Source organism: Pseudonaja textilis, chromosome 2 (genome assembly GCF_049901715.1).
Source record: "Pseudonaja textilis isolate UNSWEBS1 chromosome 2, rPseTex1.2, whole genome shotgun sequence".
NCBI classification, from domain to species: domain Eukaryota; kingdom Metazoa; phylum Chordata; class Lepidosauria; order Squamata; family Elapidae; genus Pseudonaja; species Pseudonaja textilis.
This window is the reverse complement of record NC_141991.1, coordinates 223,445,328-223,465,576: the sequence shown is the minus strand read 5'-3', so window position 1 is coordinate 223,465,576 and position 20,249 is coordinate 223,445,328. Positions and strand designations below refer to the sequence as shown.

Sequence of the window (20,249 nt, the reverse complement as noted above, 5' to 3'; positions counted from 1 at the left end):
GCCACTTTTCAGAGACAATGAAGTGTGTCTTATGGAGCAAAAAATACGGTATATTCAAATCAAACCAAACCTTTATTATTACCTTTGTGCCAGAGAGCATAACAGTAAATATGCACAGACCTGTAATTATTAATAAATGTAATAAAATTACATAAAATGTGTTATTGTAATAATAGGAGTACAAATAACAGTGGCAATCACCAAATTTTGTACTAAACGTCCATTGTAGATAGGACAGATATGAGTCATGGGACAAAATCAGGCAACCCGGAAAGATGCATCAGATAAAAACAGCAAAAGATAGACAATGTATTCTCTACCAGGGAAATTCTTTAAAATGGGATAAATGTGTATCTTCCTTGCTTCCCAAGAAAGCAACAAAGGAACATTCGGCTTAGAGATTCCATAGAGCCATCTCTATCTTGTGTTTTATTTATGTAATACCGCTGAAAACAGATGTTTTTATATTGCTCCCACAGAACTATAGAAGTTAGTACATCCAACTTGGCCAAGGTAAAAGTCCACAAACTTTCGAAATTAGAATTGAAGAGAGATATAATGATGGCACATGCCCATTTGAGAAGAATCTATATGCTGTAGGGTTGGATAGTAGGCTTAAACCCATCTGAAAATCAATATCTCAGGTATGTTGTTATTTCTTGGCATTTTCAAGTCCTAAAGTCCTAAAAGACTTTCCGAAGAAAGTCCAAAGGAATTGAGCTTGCTATTAGTTTTTGTTAGGTTGATTTATAAAATGTCTGAAAAAATCAATTTCAACCAGAAATTAAGGAAAACGGGGCTCTGGCACTTACAGAAGCCAAACTTTAAGCATAAAGCACCATTCTTCATGCATTATGAGACATATTGGTATTAATGAATTAACTACTTAGAAGCAGGGGGAAGGACAGTAAACAATGAAAGTAACATCTTCCTTTTGTATGAATATCATAGAAATCCCATATAAATATCAAAGGGGCATAACATATAGCACAGTGTGCTTTTGTCTCTACATCTCTTTTCTTTTGTGGCAAGTTGAGTGTAGCCATAGTTAAATTTTTGAAACTTTTGAGGCAAAAAGCCAAAAAGGATAGATCACTTTCTATCTATGATTGCCTCGCCCACTTATTTTAAATTTTATAAACATTACACATATCCAAATAAAGAGATGCTGAAAATACTTTTTAACAACATCATTGTGTTATTGCTATGCTGCCTGCTAGTTTCCAATAGCAGAAAAAAAATATTTTGGCAGCTCTCAGCATGTTTCTCTCCCCCTCCCCCCCTGTGGTCAACCCAAATATTTTAGCTGTTTTTTTAAGAGGATGTCAGGCTCTTGGATCAATTGGATCAACGACTCAGAAACACACAAAAAAGTATGTGTGGGGTTATCTAATGGCTTACATCTTTTTTAATCTTATCAATTTCATTAACCTTCAAAAAAAAAAGATTAGCATTAGGGTTACGCCTTGCCCTTTCTAATGATGTTCTGACCACACCCTTTACAGACCTGGCTGCAAGTAAATTGTAAGTCTAAATTATCTACAAAATAAATTCATATCAAGAGTCTTAAAAACCACAATATCCTTACCCAACTAATTCTTTTTTCTGGGTATCAGGTTCCAGTGAAATCTTCTCATTTGATGCATCATTCTTAAATCCTGGAGGATTCTGAAGAGACAGATGGGTTTCATTTGTTGCAACCTCCTCTTTAGCATTGGTAGGACATTCTTCTAAAAATGGTAAGGTTTTAGATTTTGCTGCTTCCTAAAATATATCAAAATATTCAAGAATTAATGCATGATGCAAGCACTTTTATTTCTAAATTACAATATAGTGCAACATACAAGGAACGAGTCTCAGGAAGAGCAATTAGAAAACAATTTTCACTTCTTAAGACCCTGACATATTTAACACTTGACATAAAGAAACTTGGCTGACACCAAAGTCATAGGTAGGTGTGACTTTTCACAGATCCATGTTGTACACCAATTTGCTCATAGATCATCACTATTTTACAAAATGTTCTCGTTACCAATTAGCTTCCAGCTGCACTTCAAGAGACTGTTTGTCATCTATAAAGCCCTTAATGAATTAGGGCCTAGTTACTAACAGGACTGCCTCTCTCTGATCATTTCTGATTTTCCTACTGACAGGGTTGGCATGCTCTATGTCCAATCAAGTAAGCAATTTATGCTCTGGGTCCTCAGAACCATGTGTCTTCTGTTATTGGTTCTGATGTTTGAGATATTCATTCTGAAGTTTACATAATCCCAATCTGCTGTCTTTTAAGAAAGCTTTAAAAAAACCTGGTCTTTTGATAAGCCCTGAGCCAGAGCATTTTGTGAAATGTACACAAATACACATACATACATAGACACATACATACAGTACATACGTACATAAATACACACAATTACAAATCCATAAATTTAAATGGTCTTTAAAAAACCTTAAATTGTTCCAATTGGATGGCTTATAAATTTAAAAAAATAAATAAAAGTCACATTAATTACAAACAAGAAAATACAAAGTTAAAATAATCTTACACTTAGATTAGAGGTCTCACTGTATTCACTATCACTCTTTTCTGAAGAATCCAGTTGGGGTTGTATTGTGTTTAACAATTCCTCTCTGTCTGATGAATTCTCTAAGTTCTTTTTACATCTTGATTGTGAATTCTCCAATGAATGCTCTATTTCAACAGTATTATCTTTTTTTTCTTCCTGAAGACTGGAATCTCTGATTAACGAAGGGGAAAAAAAATAACCTATGACTAGAAAATTTTAAAAAACACAATTTTTGTGTTCATGAAGATTTCAGACTTTGACATATAAAAAAAAATATAGAAATTAACATTTAGATAGCAATATCCCACTATAGCAATATCTAATTTATTAAAAAGAATTACGATAATTTTCAGATAGACGAAAGTTGCAATTAATTTGTTAAGAGCCTAATAAATCTACAAAATGGTTCCATGTAGCTTGTAACTAATATTGAGAAGACTCTGGAAGCCAATTCTACTAAAGCATATTTGGTTAAAAAAATATCCAACTCAAAGCTTTAAAAGGTATGTCATTCTCATAAGCTCTGTGGTTGAGCTTTTGATTCAAAATTGCATCAAACTGTACTTTTGAATGCAACAAAAATGAGTAATTGTTATATTTTTAATTGAAGAATGAACAAATTTCTTAATAATATAAATCAAATGTAGTTTTCATTCTGACAGATTCCACTACTTAATACTGGACTTTTGGAATACTTTTTGAGTGCCTTTTTCAATAACCTACCCAAAGTTAACTGTAGCCTTCAGATGACAAAAAATGATGTGCTCTTCAGGTAAGTCTAGAGGGACTCCTGCCTTGGAGCTTCTGCTACTTAGAATAACATTTACCCTAGCTTAGAAATAGAATTGGATTTGAATTGGTATAAGAGAGACCCTAAACTCCCTTTGTTGCAGGAAAAGGGGATTGTTAGTAATATATTTTATCCAATCTGAATCTTTTGGTACCTGAAATATTATGTAGACCATTTCCATTACTTAAACTCATCATTAGACACTATATACCCAACATGGATAAATAATTCATGCATTATAACAAGGGCAGGCCTCCTTTTTTGTTGGGTTGCAATTCCCATTTACCATTATGTGAGGTTGATGGGAGCTGAAATACAACATTGAGAGTGTTAAGAACTGAGAATCACAAGTGGGAACCAGCAGATCCTGCTCTAGAAAGAAGTATCATGTAATTGTATAACAGCTGTGTCCTAATGCCATTAAGAGGCCAGCCATGTATCCATTAAAATAAAGAAAATTCTGAGAAATTAAACTGCAGCAGAATCAAGGTGGCAAGTGCAGATGCATGGTAGAATCCAGGACTCTTTTATAAGTAGGCAATACTGTACACATTAAAAAGGGGCAGGGTTTTGATTACTTGATTGCCCTTATCATTAACTGTTTTGACCACCCTGCTGCAGATTTCTCTATGCTAGCTACAAAAGATGCCTACAATTTCTGCACTGCCATAGATGACCCACTATTGGGTTAATTTTTGAGACAATGAAACATGTAGCTAGCTGAGTCATGTACTCTTCCACAAAATTAAGCCAAAGACGGAAAAAAGATTTATGTGTATAGAGGCCTGAGCCTCAGTGTGAAGCTGACACAGCTGAGCCCCGAGTTCCCAGCTCTGTGCTCTATATGGGCTATGTCATAAAGATAAATATTACGCATTTCCCTATGAAAAAAGGGTTTTAGGTGTTTGTTTTCCATTTTTAAAATAAAATACACCTACTTGCTGGCAGGAATGACCACATCCTTTGTAATATCAAGTGACAAAGAGGCATTATGTAGTGTGTAACTTTCAGACTCTATTGGCTTCTTCACAGGAGATTGGTTTGAATATGCTCCACCTACTTTCTCATTGCTGACAACTGTTCTTTCTTCTAATGCCGCACATTGTGGTGTGTCAGCTTCATGAGCTGTTGCATCCTAGAAAAAGATTAAATTTCTGAGGTATAAGAGTTTACAGAAAAAAATGGTTTACAGAGAATGCAAAGTTTTTAAAAGTCATTAATTCACATATTAGATAATACAAGTCCTGTATTTTCTTTAAAGGACAATGAAACAGCAACAAAAGAAAAACTCTTATCAGAGGTGTTCGGATTCCCAAATTGCTGTACTGAACTGCTGGTGGTAAGGAATTCTTCTATTATGAACTTAATGCAGTTCAAAAACATATAGCACAACCATAGTAATGCTGATCTAAGAGAAAGAAATCCAACATATATGAATGAAGTTTTTATATTGACTGCAAAAGTAGAGAGTATAATTGTCAGCATACATAAAGGCCATCTTCTATTCAGTTGAACCTGTTCTCCAGGATTCTAAGTTCCAGTTGTAGTAATTAAGAGTTGGGTCAATCTATAGGAGTAGCTTCTAGTATATCAATATATGCTTCACAAACAGGTAGTTCTCAACTTATAATCATTCATTTAGTGACCATTTGAAGTAACAATGGCACTGAAAAAAAGTGATTTACAAGTGTTTTTCACACTTATGAACGTTGCTGCCAGAATGGGACAATTCACCATGCTCAATTCACCATAGCAAACTCACTGAGACCAACTTGCCACAGAATAGCATGATACGTGACAATTTGCCACAGCAGAATCGAACAAATACAAAAGTTAAATTAATTTCAATTGAATCATGGCCAATAATAACAAAATAAAGAAATCAATCCAGAAATACAAGCGTTACAATAATTTTGATGAATAAGTGATTGTCAATAAAAGTAATTGAATAAAATGATTAATACAGTGTTGAATTGTCCTGCCACGATTGTCCCACAGTGAGTTGGCCATGGTGAGTTGGCTGTGGCGAATTGTCTAAAGCCTTGCAGTATCTCCATGGTCACATGACCAAAATTGGAGCACTTGCAACTGGCATCTATTTATGACATTTGCACAGTCCTAGGATAATTGTGATAACCATTTGTAATCTTCCTACCTGGCTTCCAACAAGCAGTCAATGATTGAACCCAGATTTGCTTAATGACTGTATGATTCACCTAATACCAGTACTGATTCACTTAACAACTATGGCAAAAAGGTTATAAAATGGGGCAAAACTCATTTAACAACTACCTTTCTTAACAATGGAAAATTTTGGTTCAATTGTGGTCGTAAGTCAAGGACTACCTGTAATGGGTACATAAGCAGAACAAACTGACCTATTAGAATAGACTAAACTACCATTGTATAGCACATGCCTTAAATACAGAGAAACTGTACCATGGTTTAAGAAGAAATTCAAATTAATTCAGTGAAGGCATCTTAAACAATACATATTCCATAGAAGGAATTTTTTATAGGTTGATACCTAATTTATTCAGTCTTTGACAGTTATTGTTTTACATACAGCATACTTACAGTGGTATTCTTATTTAGAAGTTGAGAATCATTACATTCAGTCTGCATCACAGTCTTTTCAGTGATTACTGCTTCACTTGCTAATTCAGTCCCTGCTTCGCTTGGTTTTTTTACTGTCTCAGTGCTTCTTCCAGGTAATTCTTGCCTTCTAGCAACCCTTCCTACATTCAGTTTTGGTCTCTGAAATCGTCCCCTTGCTAATAGTGCAGGTTTGAGAACAGTTTGCTTGCTACTTTCTTGTGAGGTAGATTGGTTCTTATTCCTAAAAGATCAACCGTGAAAAGGCAATAATAAAATGAAGTAATTCCTAAAGATGGCAATCAATTCTACTCCTACTATTATTAGTGAATAAGGAAGAAAATCCTTGCCCAAATTCTGAGTTCTTCTCCCCATACTTACACAGATTCTGCATCCAAGCCCTGGCAATGTGTTTCAGTAATCTCAGCTGGGTTGATGCCAGGTGCATCATTCTGCTCAATTTCCTGAGAATTAAATAATTAAAGAATGAATGCTGTACCTTTTCAAAACAAATCACTCTCATCAATAAAATTTAGAAACACTTTATTTTACCAGCTTTCAAGTCTATATTCTAATTAGCTGGCATCTTAAGAATGTTAATTTTCACTCATCTCAAATACATGTCATACATTTGGGAAAAATTACTAGTGAGCATTCACAAAGCAAACAAACATGAAACTGGCAGATGAGACCTTTAAATACATTCCATAACTTGCTATTCCTCATGTTTTATTACTATTCTTGCCAAACAAAGAAGTATATTAAATGGCAAGGAGAACTTAAAATGTACAAAAAGTATAAATATTAACCAATGTATTTTGATTATTATACATTTTTCCTTCCCAAAAGAAATTGAAAATACGTCCCAGACCTCATCTAGACACTAGTTATTTATTAGTTTCTTTTTTTTTAATCAACCAGTTTGTAGAAACAAGATTATGTAAAATATATTTTTCTCTTTTAAAGAAATAAAGAATTTTACAAAACCTCTGAAAAACAGTTTCGAAAACATGATGTCTCCCTTTTTAGTCCTGTTACTGTATTGTACATCAGTCCAGAAAAAATAATAATTGCAATAATTATTTCTGCTTTAGTGACATACCCTGCAGGACCCTAACTCAGCATTCATATACATTCAAGCAAAAACTGTTGATTGCCATACTCTGTACTGATTCAATTTTAACTGATACAGTGGGTTATAAAATAGTTTCATGCAAGAGAGATAATTGAAAGCTTTCAGTTCCTCAGGCAACACATATAAATCCAAACTAATGAATACCTCCCCGCCTGCACCATCAGATCCAGACTTCTTGAGCTCGCCTTGAGCAGATGCTTCTCTTCTTCCAGACACGTTACCAATATTAGGTTTAGGTCTCGTCCATCGACCTCTCACTTCGATCTTTCCCACAAAAGCTTTTTGACTCTCTCTACAGAAAAAAACAGTAAAAAAAAACCTGGCTTGAAACTACAGTAGAGTGATTTAGATGAAATGGAACATTCAGATAAATCACCATCGATCAATTTCAAAAGGCAGCATTACTTAGAATAGCTTACATCCTGCAACAATAACTTTACTACATCAAACATCTGTCTATTCCAAGTCCTTGGTAAGGACTCAATAGACAGATAAAAATGCCAAATCTAATCTACATGCTAATTTGCTGACTGTGTGACAAACCCTAATAAATTACTTACTCTGTTACTCTTATGACATCACTGCTTGCATTGCATGTTTCCTCTGTAGTAAATCCAGAAATGGAAGCAGCTTTATTTTCTACAAGGGACTCAGAAGAAACTTTAACAATTAATGGGTTAGATGCTAGAGGTTCTATTTTTTCAGATGCTCTTGTTAAGTCTGATTCAAAGTTCTGCAGCTGCACCTCCTGTGTGGGCTCTTCAGGAATTGCCCCATCTGTTTCCCTGCAAATAAATTGGAAATATCCATTTTGCACGTAAAACACAGCCTCTGAAAACTTAACCAGGATAAAAAAGGAAAGTCCCTACGTATGCATTTTTCTTCAAATAACTGATCCCACCCTTTTGCTATATCACAAATTGCCTTAATTCTTAAACTGTCATATAGAAAACTTTGAACTTGTTTGGAAGCCATTCTATCCCACTTCATGTTGGGGGAATGTTTTCAGTTGGTTCTGGGAGGAAGAACAACTTTTACTCACGTGATTTCTTCACCACATATTTGTTTCTTTACCACGTTCTGATTTTTATCCAGTTTATCTCTTACAGCTACTTCATTCTGCAAAGCAACCCAAATAGCATGATCTCATTATGAAATGCACAACAATTTATTTATATCTTGCATTTAACCATCAACTTTGATTCATCAACCACAACGGTTAAACTCATACACTAACGTACACTAAATAACAAATGAACAATTATGATGCAATGTATGAACCAGGTCTATGTATGAAAAAAAGAGTAAAAAGATAAATAAAAGATTGAAAGAAAGTAAAATGATGCCAGAAATAGCTGGAGGATGTACTATCAAATTAGCGATGGGACGTTTTTAATCAATCCTAGTCTAATCAAATTACAGCCAATAATACCAAGAATTTGGCTATATACCTATACAGTACATGCAAGTCCAGAGCTTTCTCACTTTCTATCTCCAAAAATAAAGAGCCCTTGTCAGAACCAATATCAATATTCAAATATTTGGGGTCACTGACTTTGCTGGAATGGAGCACAAGTCTTTAAAGTGATGTGTTTGTAATATAGATTTAATATAGATACTCCTCAAATAAGGAGAATTAGCAAGCTTTAACACAGAAAAATTAATAAATATTTTACCTGGGCTTCAATGGATTTTTCAAAATCTTCTATATTTCCTTTTGGAGTTATTTGAGACACCGAATGCTGCTCAACATGGTGCTCAGATGTAACTGATGAAACATCCTCTTGTTCTGGTTTACTTTTTTGAATACTGAAAATAATATAATATATAGAAAATCTATAGTTTTCCTTTTTTTCTCTAACCTGTGAAGAACTAGTAGCATATCTCTCTTCATATAATGTGTAAGCTATGAAACAGACTAATCCTAAAAAATTATACAAGCAAGCAGAGTGGCTCTGTATTTGTTTGGTGAGCTATATTCACATTTTTATATCCTTACTAATATAGGAACCAGTTCAATATATTCTCATAGTAACAATCAAAAAAGAAAATCATCACTTTTCATAGTAATGAAAAATCAAACTCACAGGGAAAAAAAGCTTCATCTAAAATAACCAGACTGTCATAACTAGAGAAAAAGTTAACAGAGAAAAATTTGTTCATAATGCACAATAGTCAATTTATTGTTTATTAGAGGCACAGCAGATTTCTCCTCACCCAAATAAAAAGTAGTTTTCAACATCCCTAAATTCTAGCAAGACTGAAATTCATATACAACTTCATCAACAACATGTTGAAAACAGCATAATTTACTGAACTAAATCTGAATATATTGCTGTTTCTTAAATTACACAAAAAACATTTAAAATTAAGCCACACAGGAGAAAGTCTTATAAAGGAAGTTATAAAAATGTGCTGTGCTTTACGAGATTGCTTTGATACAGTATAATACATATAATTTATACCTATGGTCTTTTTCCGCTTCTTCATTTAATCTGATAAAGCATTGTCGTTGTTCTTTATCCATGATTAGAGTTTCATCAGGGATTGTTCTATTAGGGACTTCCAGTTCATCACCAACTTCCCCAATGCAACTTATCTCATCATTAGCCGATATATTTTTCCCTAGGAACAGATTGTAAATTCAATTAAAGTTCAGAAATTAGCAAAATCAAGACATAATATCTCAGTGGTATAACAATAGCATTTCAAAAGCTTACTTTTCTTTCTAGTCCTTTTTTCTTCCATCGTTTCTGTTGGAATATTTCTTTCTTCAAGAAGATTGTCTGTCCCCTGTTCAGAATCTTTTTTTTTTCTTTTCCTTTTCTTTTTTGTCACTGCTGATTCAATAACTGTTTGCTCTTTTGCCTGTTCCAAAATGCCAGGAGATTCTTCATTCTCCTTTTCAGCTGTTTCAGCATCTACTTCTATTTCCATGTCAGAACTTCTACCATCCTGATGTTCATCTGGACCATGGTTAGACTGTCCATTTACAACTTTATCTATCAAAGTATACAATATTAAGCAAAGGTATTCCTAATAATGAAAAATAAACTTGTTCAAACATCATGAACAATATGGAGACATTCCATTTTCTGCTCCTTATAAGCTCCCAGCATCTTCTGCTCTCCTAATGTCAGTTACAGAAGTGCTAATTGTTTTTAGTTATACAGAAATTTCCTTTATTTTTCTCAAGATTATATATCTATGTAGTATAAAACGCTTTGTGTGTGTTTGATACTTTGCAATCTTTAATTGGGTATAACGTTGCATCATAAAGCAAAACTTTGTCAACAAAGATCCCCCAAATTGACATACTAAATGCCAGAACCCTCACTCTGGAGGAAATTAAATTTGTGGATTATTAATTTTTTGCCACTTCAACACTACTACCATGCTGCCACAGTCAGTAGCAGTCAGGTGATCCTCATTTTCAACATAACCTGACGGTTTCCCACAAACTGTCTCATATGGGGGAGGAACTCATATGATTGCTGATACCCCTACGCTCCCTGCCATCTCCCTATTAGCAAAAGTTTTGCCTGTGGGAAAATTGCAGGAAGAAAGACAATGAAGAAATCATCCAGTCCCGCTGCATTTGTATCATGCCAATCACTCATTTACTTCCCTTCTCCACCAGACAGCAGCTAATTACCTGCCTACTGGGAAAGGAAGAGAAAGGAAAAAGGAGGGAGGGGGGAGGGAGGGGGAGGGAGGGGAGGAGGAAAAAAGGAAGGGAGGGAGGGAGGGAGGGAGGTTAGTTGGTTTTTGACACTGGCTGCCAACTTCACCCAAGGAAACTTAATGGAGAAGCCAATAGGAAATCAAGTCATTCCCACTCCCGCTGATAATTTTGCCTATCCATGTTTTTCTGTTTAGGTAAGAGAAAATTTCTGAAATGATAGTCCAAGGCACAGGTTATTTGATATTATATACAAAATATTTCATCAAAAATTATTTGGATCATTGAAGTAGAATCAAAGTATTCTGCTTTTATCAATAAAAATGCAAGGACTTATCTAGGCAATTGCCAAGAATCAAGACCGACTCAAAGGCACAAGGACACACAAAAATCAGTGTATCTTCTAGTTCAAGTGTCCTACAACTACTGTCCTTGCTTAGAAAGGACAGAATGCGACATAGCAAAGAGAAGTTATTCATGACTTCGCCAAGCATTTTCAGTATTATTAAAATTACCTTTTCGCTTTTTCTGAGATCTTGGTGTATTTCTCTTATTGGAATTTTTTTCTTTTTGTTGCTGACATGCAGCATCTTTATCTTTCTTCTTCCTCTCATTTTCCAGGACCTTCTCAAGGAGTTTCGTAAAAAAACTGAAGTCAAAAGGCCTTTTTTCTTCTGTCAAAAAAAGAAACGATGTGATAAGTTACTGAACATAAATTATACTTTATTAAATGGAATACATGAAGTAGCTATACCATTAACTTTATTTGTTTATTAAAATAACTCTTTGCTTGTTTAAAAAAACATGTAACAGTGAATGTGTGACTTTTACTATGTCGGGATTTAGAAAAGATTTGAACAATTTAAAATATTTTGTAGATATTACAGATAAGGAAGACTATAGTACTTAGACGCATACGTGTCTGAAAAATGTTACAGGTTAAATCCAATGGTATGTTGGAGGCCATTCCTGCTAATAGACTAGAAAAAATGGCCTTATTTTCAGCCTGGATTCCTCATACTACAAGGTCAAGGGTCTGATTTTGAGAGAACATGAAAAATTGCAACAAGAAGAAAAAATTTCCTCCTCAATTATCAGAGTTCTACCCACACTATATTAATTTCAAGAACTGAAATAAGCCCTTTACCCTGAGATTCATACTGTGAAGATGCAGTCCAATGAATTTTTACTAATACATATATAAAATGTTTTCAAAGTTGAAAAATATCATATACCAATACTTACTAAATGCTTTATCTATTCTCCATCCATTGACTTTTTCTTCCCGCTTAAATTTATTCTGAAAACAGAAAGTTGTAACATGATAATTACTTTATTGAGAAATGATATTAGTTTAAATCCATATTTAATCTTACTGAGAGAATGAAAGGAGTGGCTTGTGTATCTTTATTCTCCGGTATGTTTTCTAGATAATAGAGACAGAATTTTTAGCATCCATAAAGTAAGTTTACTTGAACAAAAACAAAGTTAATGCTTTGAATTCATATCAGAAAAAAACTCTTTATGATTAAAACTGCAATCCAATGAAACATACTGATAAATAGACATTAGTTCTATTAGAAATAATAGTCATAGTAATAAAAATGACAACAGTATGATAAGTAATAAGAAGCCTAAAAACAGAACAAGAACTAGTTAATCTACATCAAAAGACTGCCTGGTATATTCTCTGATATCGCCAGAGGCAGATTAAATTGAAATGAGGTAAAGTAATTTATAGTAAGTTACCATAAAATATTAAATACACAAGCTAAAGAATATCTTCTTGTGCCTTTTAATTTTTTTCTTGAAAATATTTACCTTGATTTCTGTTCTTGCTCTGTGAGGAAAAAGCTGACTAATCATTGAAAAGTCAGTTCCTACCATACTTATTGCTAAGAAAAACATGTCTGTTTCTGTAATTTAAAAAAAGATAAAATATGGTTAGAGTAATTGTCATTTCAACATATCAGTGTCGATCATATATCACTATAAACAGATCACTATATCACTATAAACAGATTATAGATTAATCTAAACCTCAAAGTATCATTCTTTTCATAATCATCAAAAAATGCTCTGTGTTTCACAGAGGGAAACTACATAACCTGCCTTACTTAGAACTTCATTCAGAATCTGGTTGTCACTTTTAAGTACTGCAGAAAAGATGGAATATCCAGGCATCTGAATCTTTTTGCATACAAAGTAAATAATGTACTGTTGAATTATCTCCTATTTTTAAGTCACATCAGCACCAACCATATGTGTTACATGAATTGTACATTTCAGTAAGAGTTGAAAAGGCCCTTTGGTCATTCCCGAAGGTTTCAGTTAATTGAAGAATAACTGAACTTTCAAAATATCCCAAACACAAAGGAGTTTTTAAGTTATTCACTCCACATGTTCATCTTTGCAAATGAACTATATCCCACCAAATTCACAAGCTAGAGCTGGAAATCACACACTAATCCTAATGTTTATTTATGAAAAATTGCCTGATTGTTTACCAAGTGTAAATCACCTGATGAATTATTTCAACAAGCATTATTTCTTATTCCATATAATTCATTAAAAGTACAGAAAATTGGCAGTCTGAGATATTGAGGAGTCTCTAGTCCTTTCTGAGCTTGGTTGTCTGCTTCCTGTGCTTTGCTTGAGTGTGGGGTTTACTCCCTGTTTATATTCAGAAGCTTGCTGCCAATATTCATGTGGGTATGGTTTTCTTCTTGATAGTTCCTAAGGTATTGTTTCTGGACTCTACGCTGAAGTTTCTCCTATGAGTGGTGATCCCATGGGTATGCCTCTGATTTGTCAATATACAGTATCAAACAAATTGAAAGTATGCAGTGATGCAGAGATGGATGAGGTCAATGATTCCGGGCGTTTCAATGTAGGTCAGGTGTGTTGTATTGGGTGATTCCTGGAAGCTTGGCATTCAGACAAATAAGTCATCAATATATATCAATAAGACATATGTTCACACCATTCAAAAGAGACGAAAGCTAAGAAGGAAACAAAAAAACCCAGAAGACATCCCTTCCAGTGGCCAATACCCCTATATGTAAGCAGGGACTGAAACCAGACAACTATCAAAATAAATGCCCTAATCAAGGAACTACTACTGGGAAAAACCACACATCCACCAACATTGACTAGAGCAAGCTATATTTAAAGAGGAAGAAAATCCCACAGCAAATAGAACCGATGATGTTACCTACTCGGGTAATGAAATGTTTGCAGAATAGCAACCAAAGCTCAGAGAGCACCAAGTCCAAAATTCAAACCTTACCTACATACATATTTTTCTATTGATGTCTGATTTTGGGGCAGGAAATATAATTCATATATATTCTTGCAATCTGTAAGTATCTATTAAACTGCATATATCCTTCACTGACACATACTGTAAGGTGCATATTATACACCCTAATATGCTTCTGTGCCTACAGCACTAAATTATACACACCTTTTTCTGACCATGGTCTAGTATAATAGCTTTTCCTAAAGCTTGAATATGTTGTTGTGGAACCACGCTCAAAAATGGGATCATTTTCTTCCACTACACACTGTCCTTTTGTCCTGAAAACCTCTACAGTTAAACTAAACAGGAACAACAAAAAGAAAATAATTATATAAGAAATGCCATAAGAAGCAAAGTCATCTTAGGAACAATTGTCTTGCTAATAATGGAGAAGATTTGCAACCTGTGTTGAAATACAGGTGGTCCTCAGCTTACAACAGATCATTTAATGACTGTTCAAAGTTACAATGGCTCTGAGAAAAGTGACTTACAGCCATTTTTCACACTTATGACCATTGCAGCCATCCCCATGTGATTTACATTTGGATGCTGCTTCATATTTATGGCTGCGGTGGCAGTGGTGTCCTGGGGTCTTGTGATCCCGTTTTGCGACCTCCTGACAAGCAAAGTCAATGGGGAACCCAGATTCACTTAACTAAGTTGTAAAATGGGGCAAAACTCGCTCAATACATTTTTCACTTAACAACATAAATGTTGAGCTCAATTGTGGTTGTAAGTCAATGACCACCTGTACAGCAAAATATATAAATGTCCAAGAAAGGCCGAGAAATTGATGAAATATTTTTTTTGCCCTCAGTATTGCTAAAGCAGCTCTTTAATATTTAGTTTTACTTTACATTATCTTTCCATGACAAATAAATTAGATGATTATGAATCTCTCCCTCCAGACATAGGACAATGATTGCATGTATAAGAAATATTTTGGAGGAAGGAAATACATAATTGTCCACTTGAAGATCTTTCCAAATTAAGTACCAGAAGCTCCAATGGAGATTGCAATATAAGTCATAGGATATAAATCTTAAAAAGCAGAAAAAGTGGATAAATTGAAGGCAGGAATTAATAGCTGGTTTTATTTATAAACTGTCAATCCTAATGAAGTCTTACCTCAAGTACCAAAATATATTGACCAATATTAAGCACTTCTATAAATGGACACCAATTTTATAATGCAAATTGACTGCAAAACCTAACCTTTCTTCATCCAGAATAATTGAGCCATCTTCTGCAACTTTCACCCGAGGGACTAAAAGAGAGCCATCATTTTCCCCTCCTCCGCCTCCCTGTTCTTCTTCATCATCATCATCTTCATTTTCATCTTCATGATCAGCAACTATTCTTTCTTCAGGCCTGAAATTTGGGGAAATAATAGTTCAAATAGCACTAAGCTCTTTTCATATTTCCTTTTTTTTTTTAAAAAAAGCATCAGTACAAGAATCATTACATCCATCACATTTTTTTTGTTGGAGTATAACTTTCCTCAGGGTATATGTTCCTATTCCTTACTCTAACAAACCTATACATAAAAGATTGCATCAGAACCTTACTTAATAATTGCATATTTATACAAATATAAACTTACTAATACCACCAGCTCTAAATTATGTCCTGGGCACTGGATATGAGAATGGGCAATACATTTCATTCTTTAATTGACCTCCTCTTGATTGCAAATGTTTCTTTTCTCCATTAAACATAGTATGGAATTATTTATGTATTAATACTCAGGTACTTCTAACACAGCACTGAAAAGTTGGGTTAGGAATGCTACCTCAGAATTAAATCAAACTTGCTTAAAATAATGGTTACATGCTTAAAGTAGCAAAATAATAAGAGGAGGATGGAATTTTATGTATACTTGCCATCTTAATATAAAGTAATAAAGGCAAATAAAGATAGACAGTGGAAGGAAAGAGAAAGAGAAACAGGGAGGGAGGGAGGGAGGAAGGAAAGAAAGAAAAAAAGAAAGAAAGAAAGGAAGGAAGGAAGGAAGGAAGGAAGGAAGGAAGGAAGGAAGGAAGGAAGGAAAGAAGGAAGAAAGGGACAAGCAAAAGGAGAGTATACAGCTGAGCATCCATTCATGCTACATGACCAATTTTTAATTATAATTAATAAAATCAGGATTTCATCAAAAGGCCAACATAATTAATGAACAGATTAGGATTATGTTTTAAACCAATAATTTAAATTCAGCAATATTAAGCAAACACGATTTTTATTTTTTACAAATGTATTACTGATCGTACATTTCATGAATACTATTTCAAAAAAGAAACAAATTACTCTTTTGCTTGGGTCATTGTAGAAGTCTTTTCTGTTTTCTTCTCTTCAATGAATGAAGACCTATTAAATATTGAAAGGTGCATACTTAATGATTCATTTAATCCAGCAAACTTCTAAATTTCATAGTGCATAGTCCAAATGCAATTAAATTGTATATTTAATTGTGCTAATTGCTAGCATGCTACAGTATGCATTTTTGCACACAAAAATTGAATTTAATGTATTCATATAAAGTTCAGTAAGACTGAATAAAGGTAAACCTACATGGTTTCTCAAATAGTGAATCAAGATAATAAAGCACAACTCTAATCAGATTTCACAATATAACAATAATTTCCTGAAAACAACAGATAACAAGCTGATTTAAATCCACTTACTTAGGAATGTCAAATTTTCTACAAAGAATAAAAAAATATGCAAATGTTTTATACATACCAAAACTAAAAATGTGTCATTTGTTTCAATAAATCTTGCCCTGTATTAATTTGATAAAGTTCCTAGCCACATTTGATTATATTTCTACTCATTTGGCTAGAATACAGATGCACATTTTTAGAAATCAACATATTGTATATATATTAGTAATTTATACTGTAGAAAAACATCTAGAAACCAATATTTCATAAGTAAAAGACCACTAGATTGAATGTCTCAGATGTTTAGATGCTATGTTCCTATGAGCCCAAGTTAACAAAACTGTTGTAAAGAAAAAAGAATGAGAAACCATGTAAGGCACCCTAAAATCTTTAGAGGATACAGAGCATACAGACCCAATGAATTAATAAGAACAATTTGTACCAACATGACAAAAGAATATATGCACTTACTTCATAGGATTATTTTCAGGCAAATAATAAATAAAATCTCTCATAGTCATTTTGGAGCGATCTTCCGGCATATTTTTCTCAATTATAGGATATTTAAATTTCCGTTGTTTCTAGAAAGATAAATTAATATATTTTTATCATTCCATAGATTTTTATTTAAATCTTGTTTCAAATTTAATTTGTATATATTTAAGAGTTTTCCACTTGCCATATTCAGTTGCTAGCTTGTTTTGTTTTATTTTAATTTTTTTGTTGGTGTAACTTTATTATTTTTTAAATTATTTTAATACATTTTATGTTGATAGAAGCAGAAAAACACAATATGTTTAAATTTTTTAAAAATATATGTGCATGTATAATGAGACCATAACTAATTATCACTAAATGAAAATTTATCATACAATTTACGCTACCATATTCAGACACCAATTCACCTTCTGCACCCCCTCACCTAATTTAGATGGAAGACAGAATTAAAATGGGTGAGACTGACCAACTGGTCACAGCCTATTGATCACACATTGACTTAAATCCCCATTATTTACCAGAAGCATCAGACAGATATTAAGCACTGGAGAGTTTAGCTGGCAGTTTAATACATTTCAGATGTTTACAATTAGAATTAGTTTTTGCTACTGACCATGGCAGCCAGAGCTCATGGTAATAATTGAAGTCCGAAACTAAGTGTCTACCTAGAATAGCTTGGTATAGTGCAAGCTGCCAAAGATCTCGCTAGATTATAGTGATACTTTCTGTAATACTTCCATATTATAACAAGAGATTCTTCACTTCTCACAAGTGAAGACTGCCTTAGTTCAACAGTAGGGCCCAAGATCTACATGCAAGAGGTCACAAGATGAAATCTATTATTTCCAGATAATGATTAAAAAAGTCTTCTCTCTGTAAGACCTGGTTAAAGATGTAAGACTGTAAGACCTGGTTAAAGACCTGGTTAAAATGGAGAAGATCTACCACCCATATGGTCACTAGGAGTCAAAAACAACTTGGTGCCGAATCACTCTCCAAAATTAAGAAATGATGCCATTCAGCACTGAAAAAAATATCAGGCTGCGAAAATCAATGATCTGATTCACTATAGGATACTTCATCCCAAAAAACAAGCTAGAATTTCTTTCCTTGATACTTCAGATTAAAATTACAAAAATACTGTACTTTCTCTTTATTCAGTTCTTCTTTAAGCATCTTCCTTAGCTTCTGAGTTTTGATAATTTTCACACGATCTGAACAAATCTTTTTCTTATCTGCTGAAGCAGATTTTGTCTGTGTTGTTTCCTCTTCCACCAGTGTTTCCTGGGTGGGTCTTTCTTTGAGGGGTGAGCTTGTGTTCTTCGGAAGGGCTTCATCATTTCTTTGAGCTGGTGCACATGGGCTGGGTTCTTTACTAGCAGATTTTTTAAATGGAGAGAACTGTGGCACTTGAGGAGCAGAAGTTTTCTTTTCAGGCAATATGGAAGACTTGGGAGAACTTTCCAAATTGATCTTTTCAGGTAAAAATGTTTCTTTTTGAAACAGAAGGTTACTAAAAGCAGGAGAGTGAGGTCCTTGTTTTTGAGAGCATTTTGATGATAAATCAACAGTGGGAGGAGGCGGAGGTACAATTTTTGGTTTTATAAGGTTAGGCATAGTGGATATCCGTTTTCTTCTCTGTGGAAATCCTTCAACATTTTTCCTGCAGTCTCCATCTCCACTTTTATCACTGGTCTTTTCATTTCTGGAAAATTAAGTGAAATATTAACTAATAGAATAGAATAACATAATGACAGATTTTTTTTTGAAAGGTAGTACAGTAATTACCATGTTCCCCTGAAAATAAAACCTAATTGGAAAATAATCCCTAGCATGATTTTTCTGAATAATATTATAATATAAACCCTATCCCCCAAATAAGCCCAGTTAAGATTGTCAGCCAAACAAATACTTTTACTGTATTTCTCCAAAAACTAAGACCTAACCAGAAAATAAGCCCAAGTGCATCTTTTGGAGCAAAAATTAATACAAGACCCGGTCTTATTTTTGGGAAAAATACGGGTATGCCATAGTTTATACAAATAATTATACTATATTATAATTAATTCTTATGGAAAATACTGATATTCTTAAACTTGAGACCTAAACAAATATATTAAGACACTATAGCTAAATGAATATAGATCAATAAATCAATTTCCCAGAAACACAAGTTTACGGGTAATTCTCAACTTACAACAGCTTATTTAGCGATCAAAGTTACAACAGCATTGAAAAAATTGATTACCATTTTTCAGACTTATGACCATTGCGTCCTCACAGTTACATGATCAAAATTCAGATGCTTGGCAACTGACTCATATTTATGATGGTTGCAGTATCCTGGCATCATGTGCTCACCTTTTCTAACCTTCTGACAAGCAAAGTCAATGGGGAAGCCAGATTCACTTAACTGTGTTACTAACTCAACAACTGCAGTGATTCACTTAACAACTGTGGCAAGGAAGGTCATAAAATGAGACAAAATCACTCAACTCACTCATCTTACTTAGCAACAGAAATTTGGGGCTTGTATTATCAACAAATATTTGGTATATTTATGCCATGACTAGTAGAAAAGTAATACAATAAACAGAACAAAATGCTATAATGTTACAATGCAAGGTCATGAATTCAGAAGGCTAGTTATGTCATAAATTGTCCTGCAAGTGTTTTGGGTTTCTTCAATCTGTTAATAAACAGAATTTCAATAATTTTGATCATATCTTTAAATGTGTACTAAAAACTGATAAATTAGGTTACAAGCAATACATTATCAAAAATCTTGCGGCTAGTTTGATTTCTCCTTTTAATGTTACTGAGTCAATCCTTTGCTTGAAAAAAAACATATTTCTTGGTATCTTGTTAATTTCAAATATTGGGGATATAGCCAAGAACACATACATCTTTAACATTCAGAAATTGATCTAGAATTTAACAATCCTGTTGATGTCAGCCCCAAATCCAACAATCATAGGAAATTACCCGACCATATGGATTAATGTACCAATTCCTGAATTA

At 33.7% G+C, this 20,249-nt stretch overlaps 1 protein-coding gene and 1 long non-coding RNA gene across 3 annotated transcripts in view; one reads left to right on the top strand and one right to left on the bottom strand.

The window, feature by feature from the left end:
• The window catches only part of BDP1 (BDP1 general transcription factor IIIB subunit), a 46,552-nt gene that overhangs the window by 22,816 nt on the left and 3,487 nt on the right, over positions 1-20,249 (bottom strand). The window contains exons 2-20 of one of the 2 annotated variants that reach the window (XM_026718290.2): positions 18,375-18,933; positions 17,202-17,311; positions 16,375-16,434; positions 15,286-15,441; positions 14,236-14,369; positions 12,591-12,685; positions 12,015-12,069; positions 11,285-11,443; positions 9,808-10,089; positions 9,553-9,712; positions 8,764-8,896; positions 8,130-8,206; positions 7,648-7,872; positions 7,232-7,379; positions 6,334-6,416; positions 5,935-6,196; positions 4,296-4,492; positions 2,547-2,739; positions 1,589-1,764 (exon numbers count right to left, since the gene is read on the bottom strand). In XM_026718290.2, coding sequence (XP_026574075.2) covers positions 1,589-1,764; positions 2,547-2,739; positions 4,296-4,492; positions 5,935-6,196; positions 6,334-6,416; positions 7,232-7,379; positions 7,648-7,872; positions 8,130-8,206; positions 8,764-8,896; positions 9,553-9,712; positions 9,808-10,089; positions 11,285-11,443; positions 12,015-12,069; positions 12,591-12,685; positions 14,236-14,369; positions 15,286-15,441; positions 16,375-16,434; positions 17,202-17,311; positions 18,375-18,933 — 3,264 coding nt within the window. Of the gene's footprint in view, positions 1-1,588; positions 1,765-2,546; positions 2,740-4,295; positions 4,493-5,934; positions 6,197-6,333; positions 6,417-7,231; positions 7,380-7,647; positions 7,873-8,129; positions 8,207-8,763; positions 8,897-9,552; positions 9,713-9,807; positions 10,090-11,284; positions 11,444-12,014; positions 12,070-12,590; positions 12,686-14,235; positions 14,370-15,285; positions 15,442-16,337; positions 16,435-17,201; positions 17,312-18,374; positions 18,934-20,249 lie in introns of both variants that reach the window. The other variant, XM_087927127.1, reaches the window with a different exon arrangement.
• On the top strand, positions 1,613-11,574 carry LOC148127384 (uncharacterized). Its single transcript, XR_015742283.1, has 4 exons — positions 1,613-1,739; positions 3,230-3,339; positions 4,619-4,696; positions 11,391-11,574. It is a non-coding gene; the product is annotated as an uncharacterized LOC148127384 (long non-coding RNA).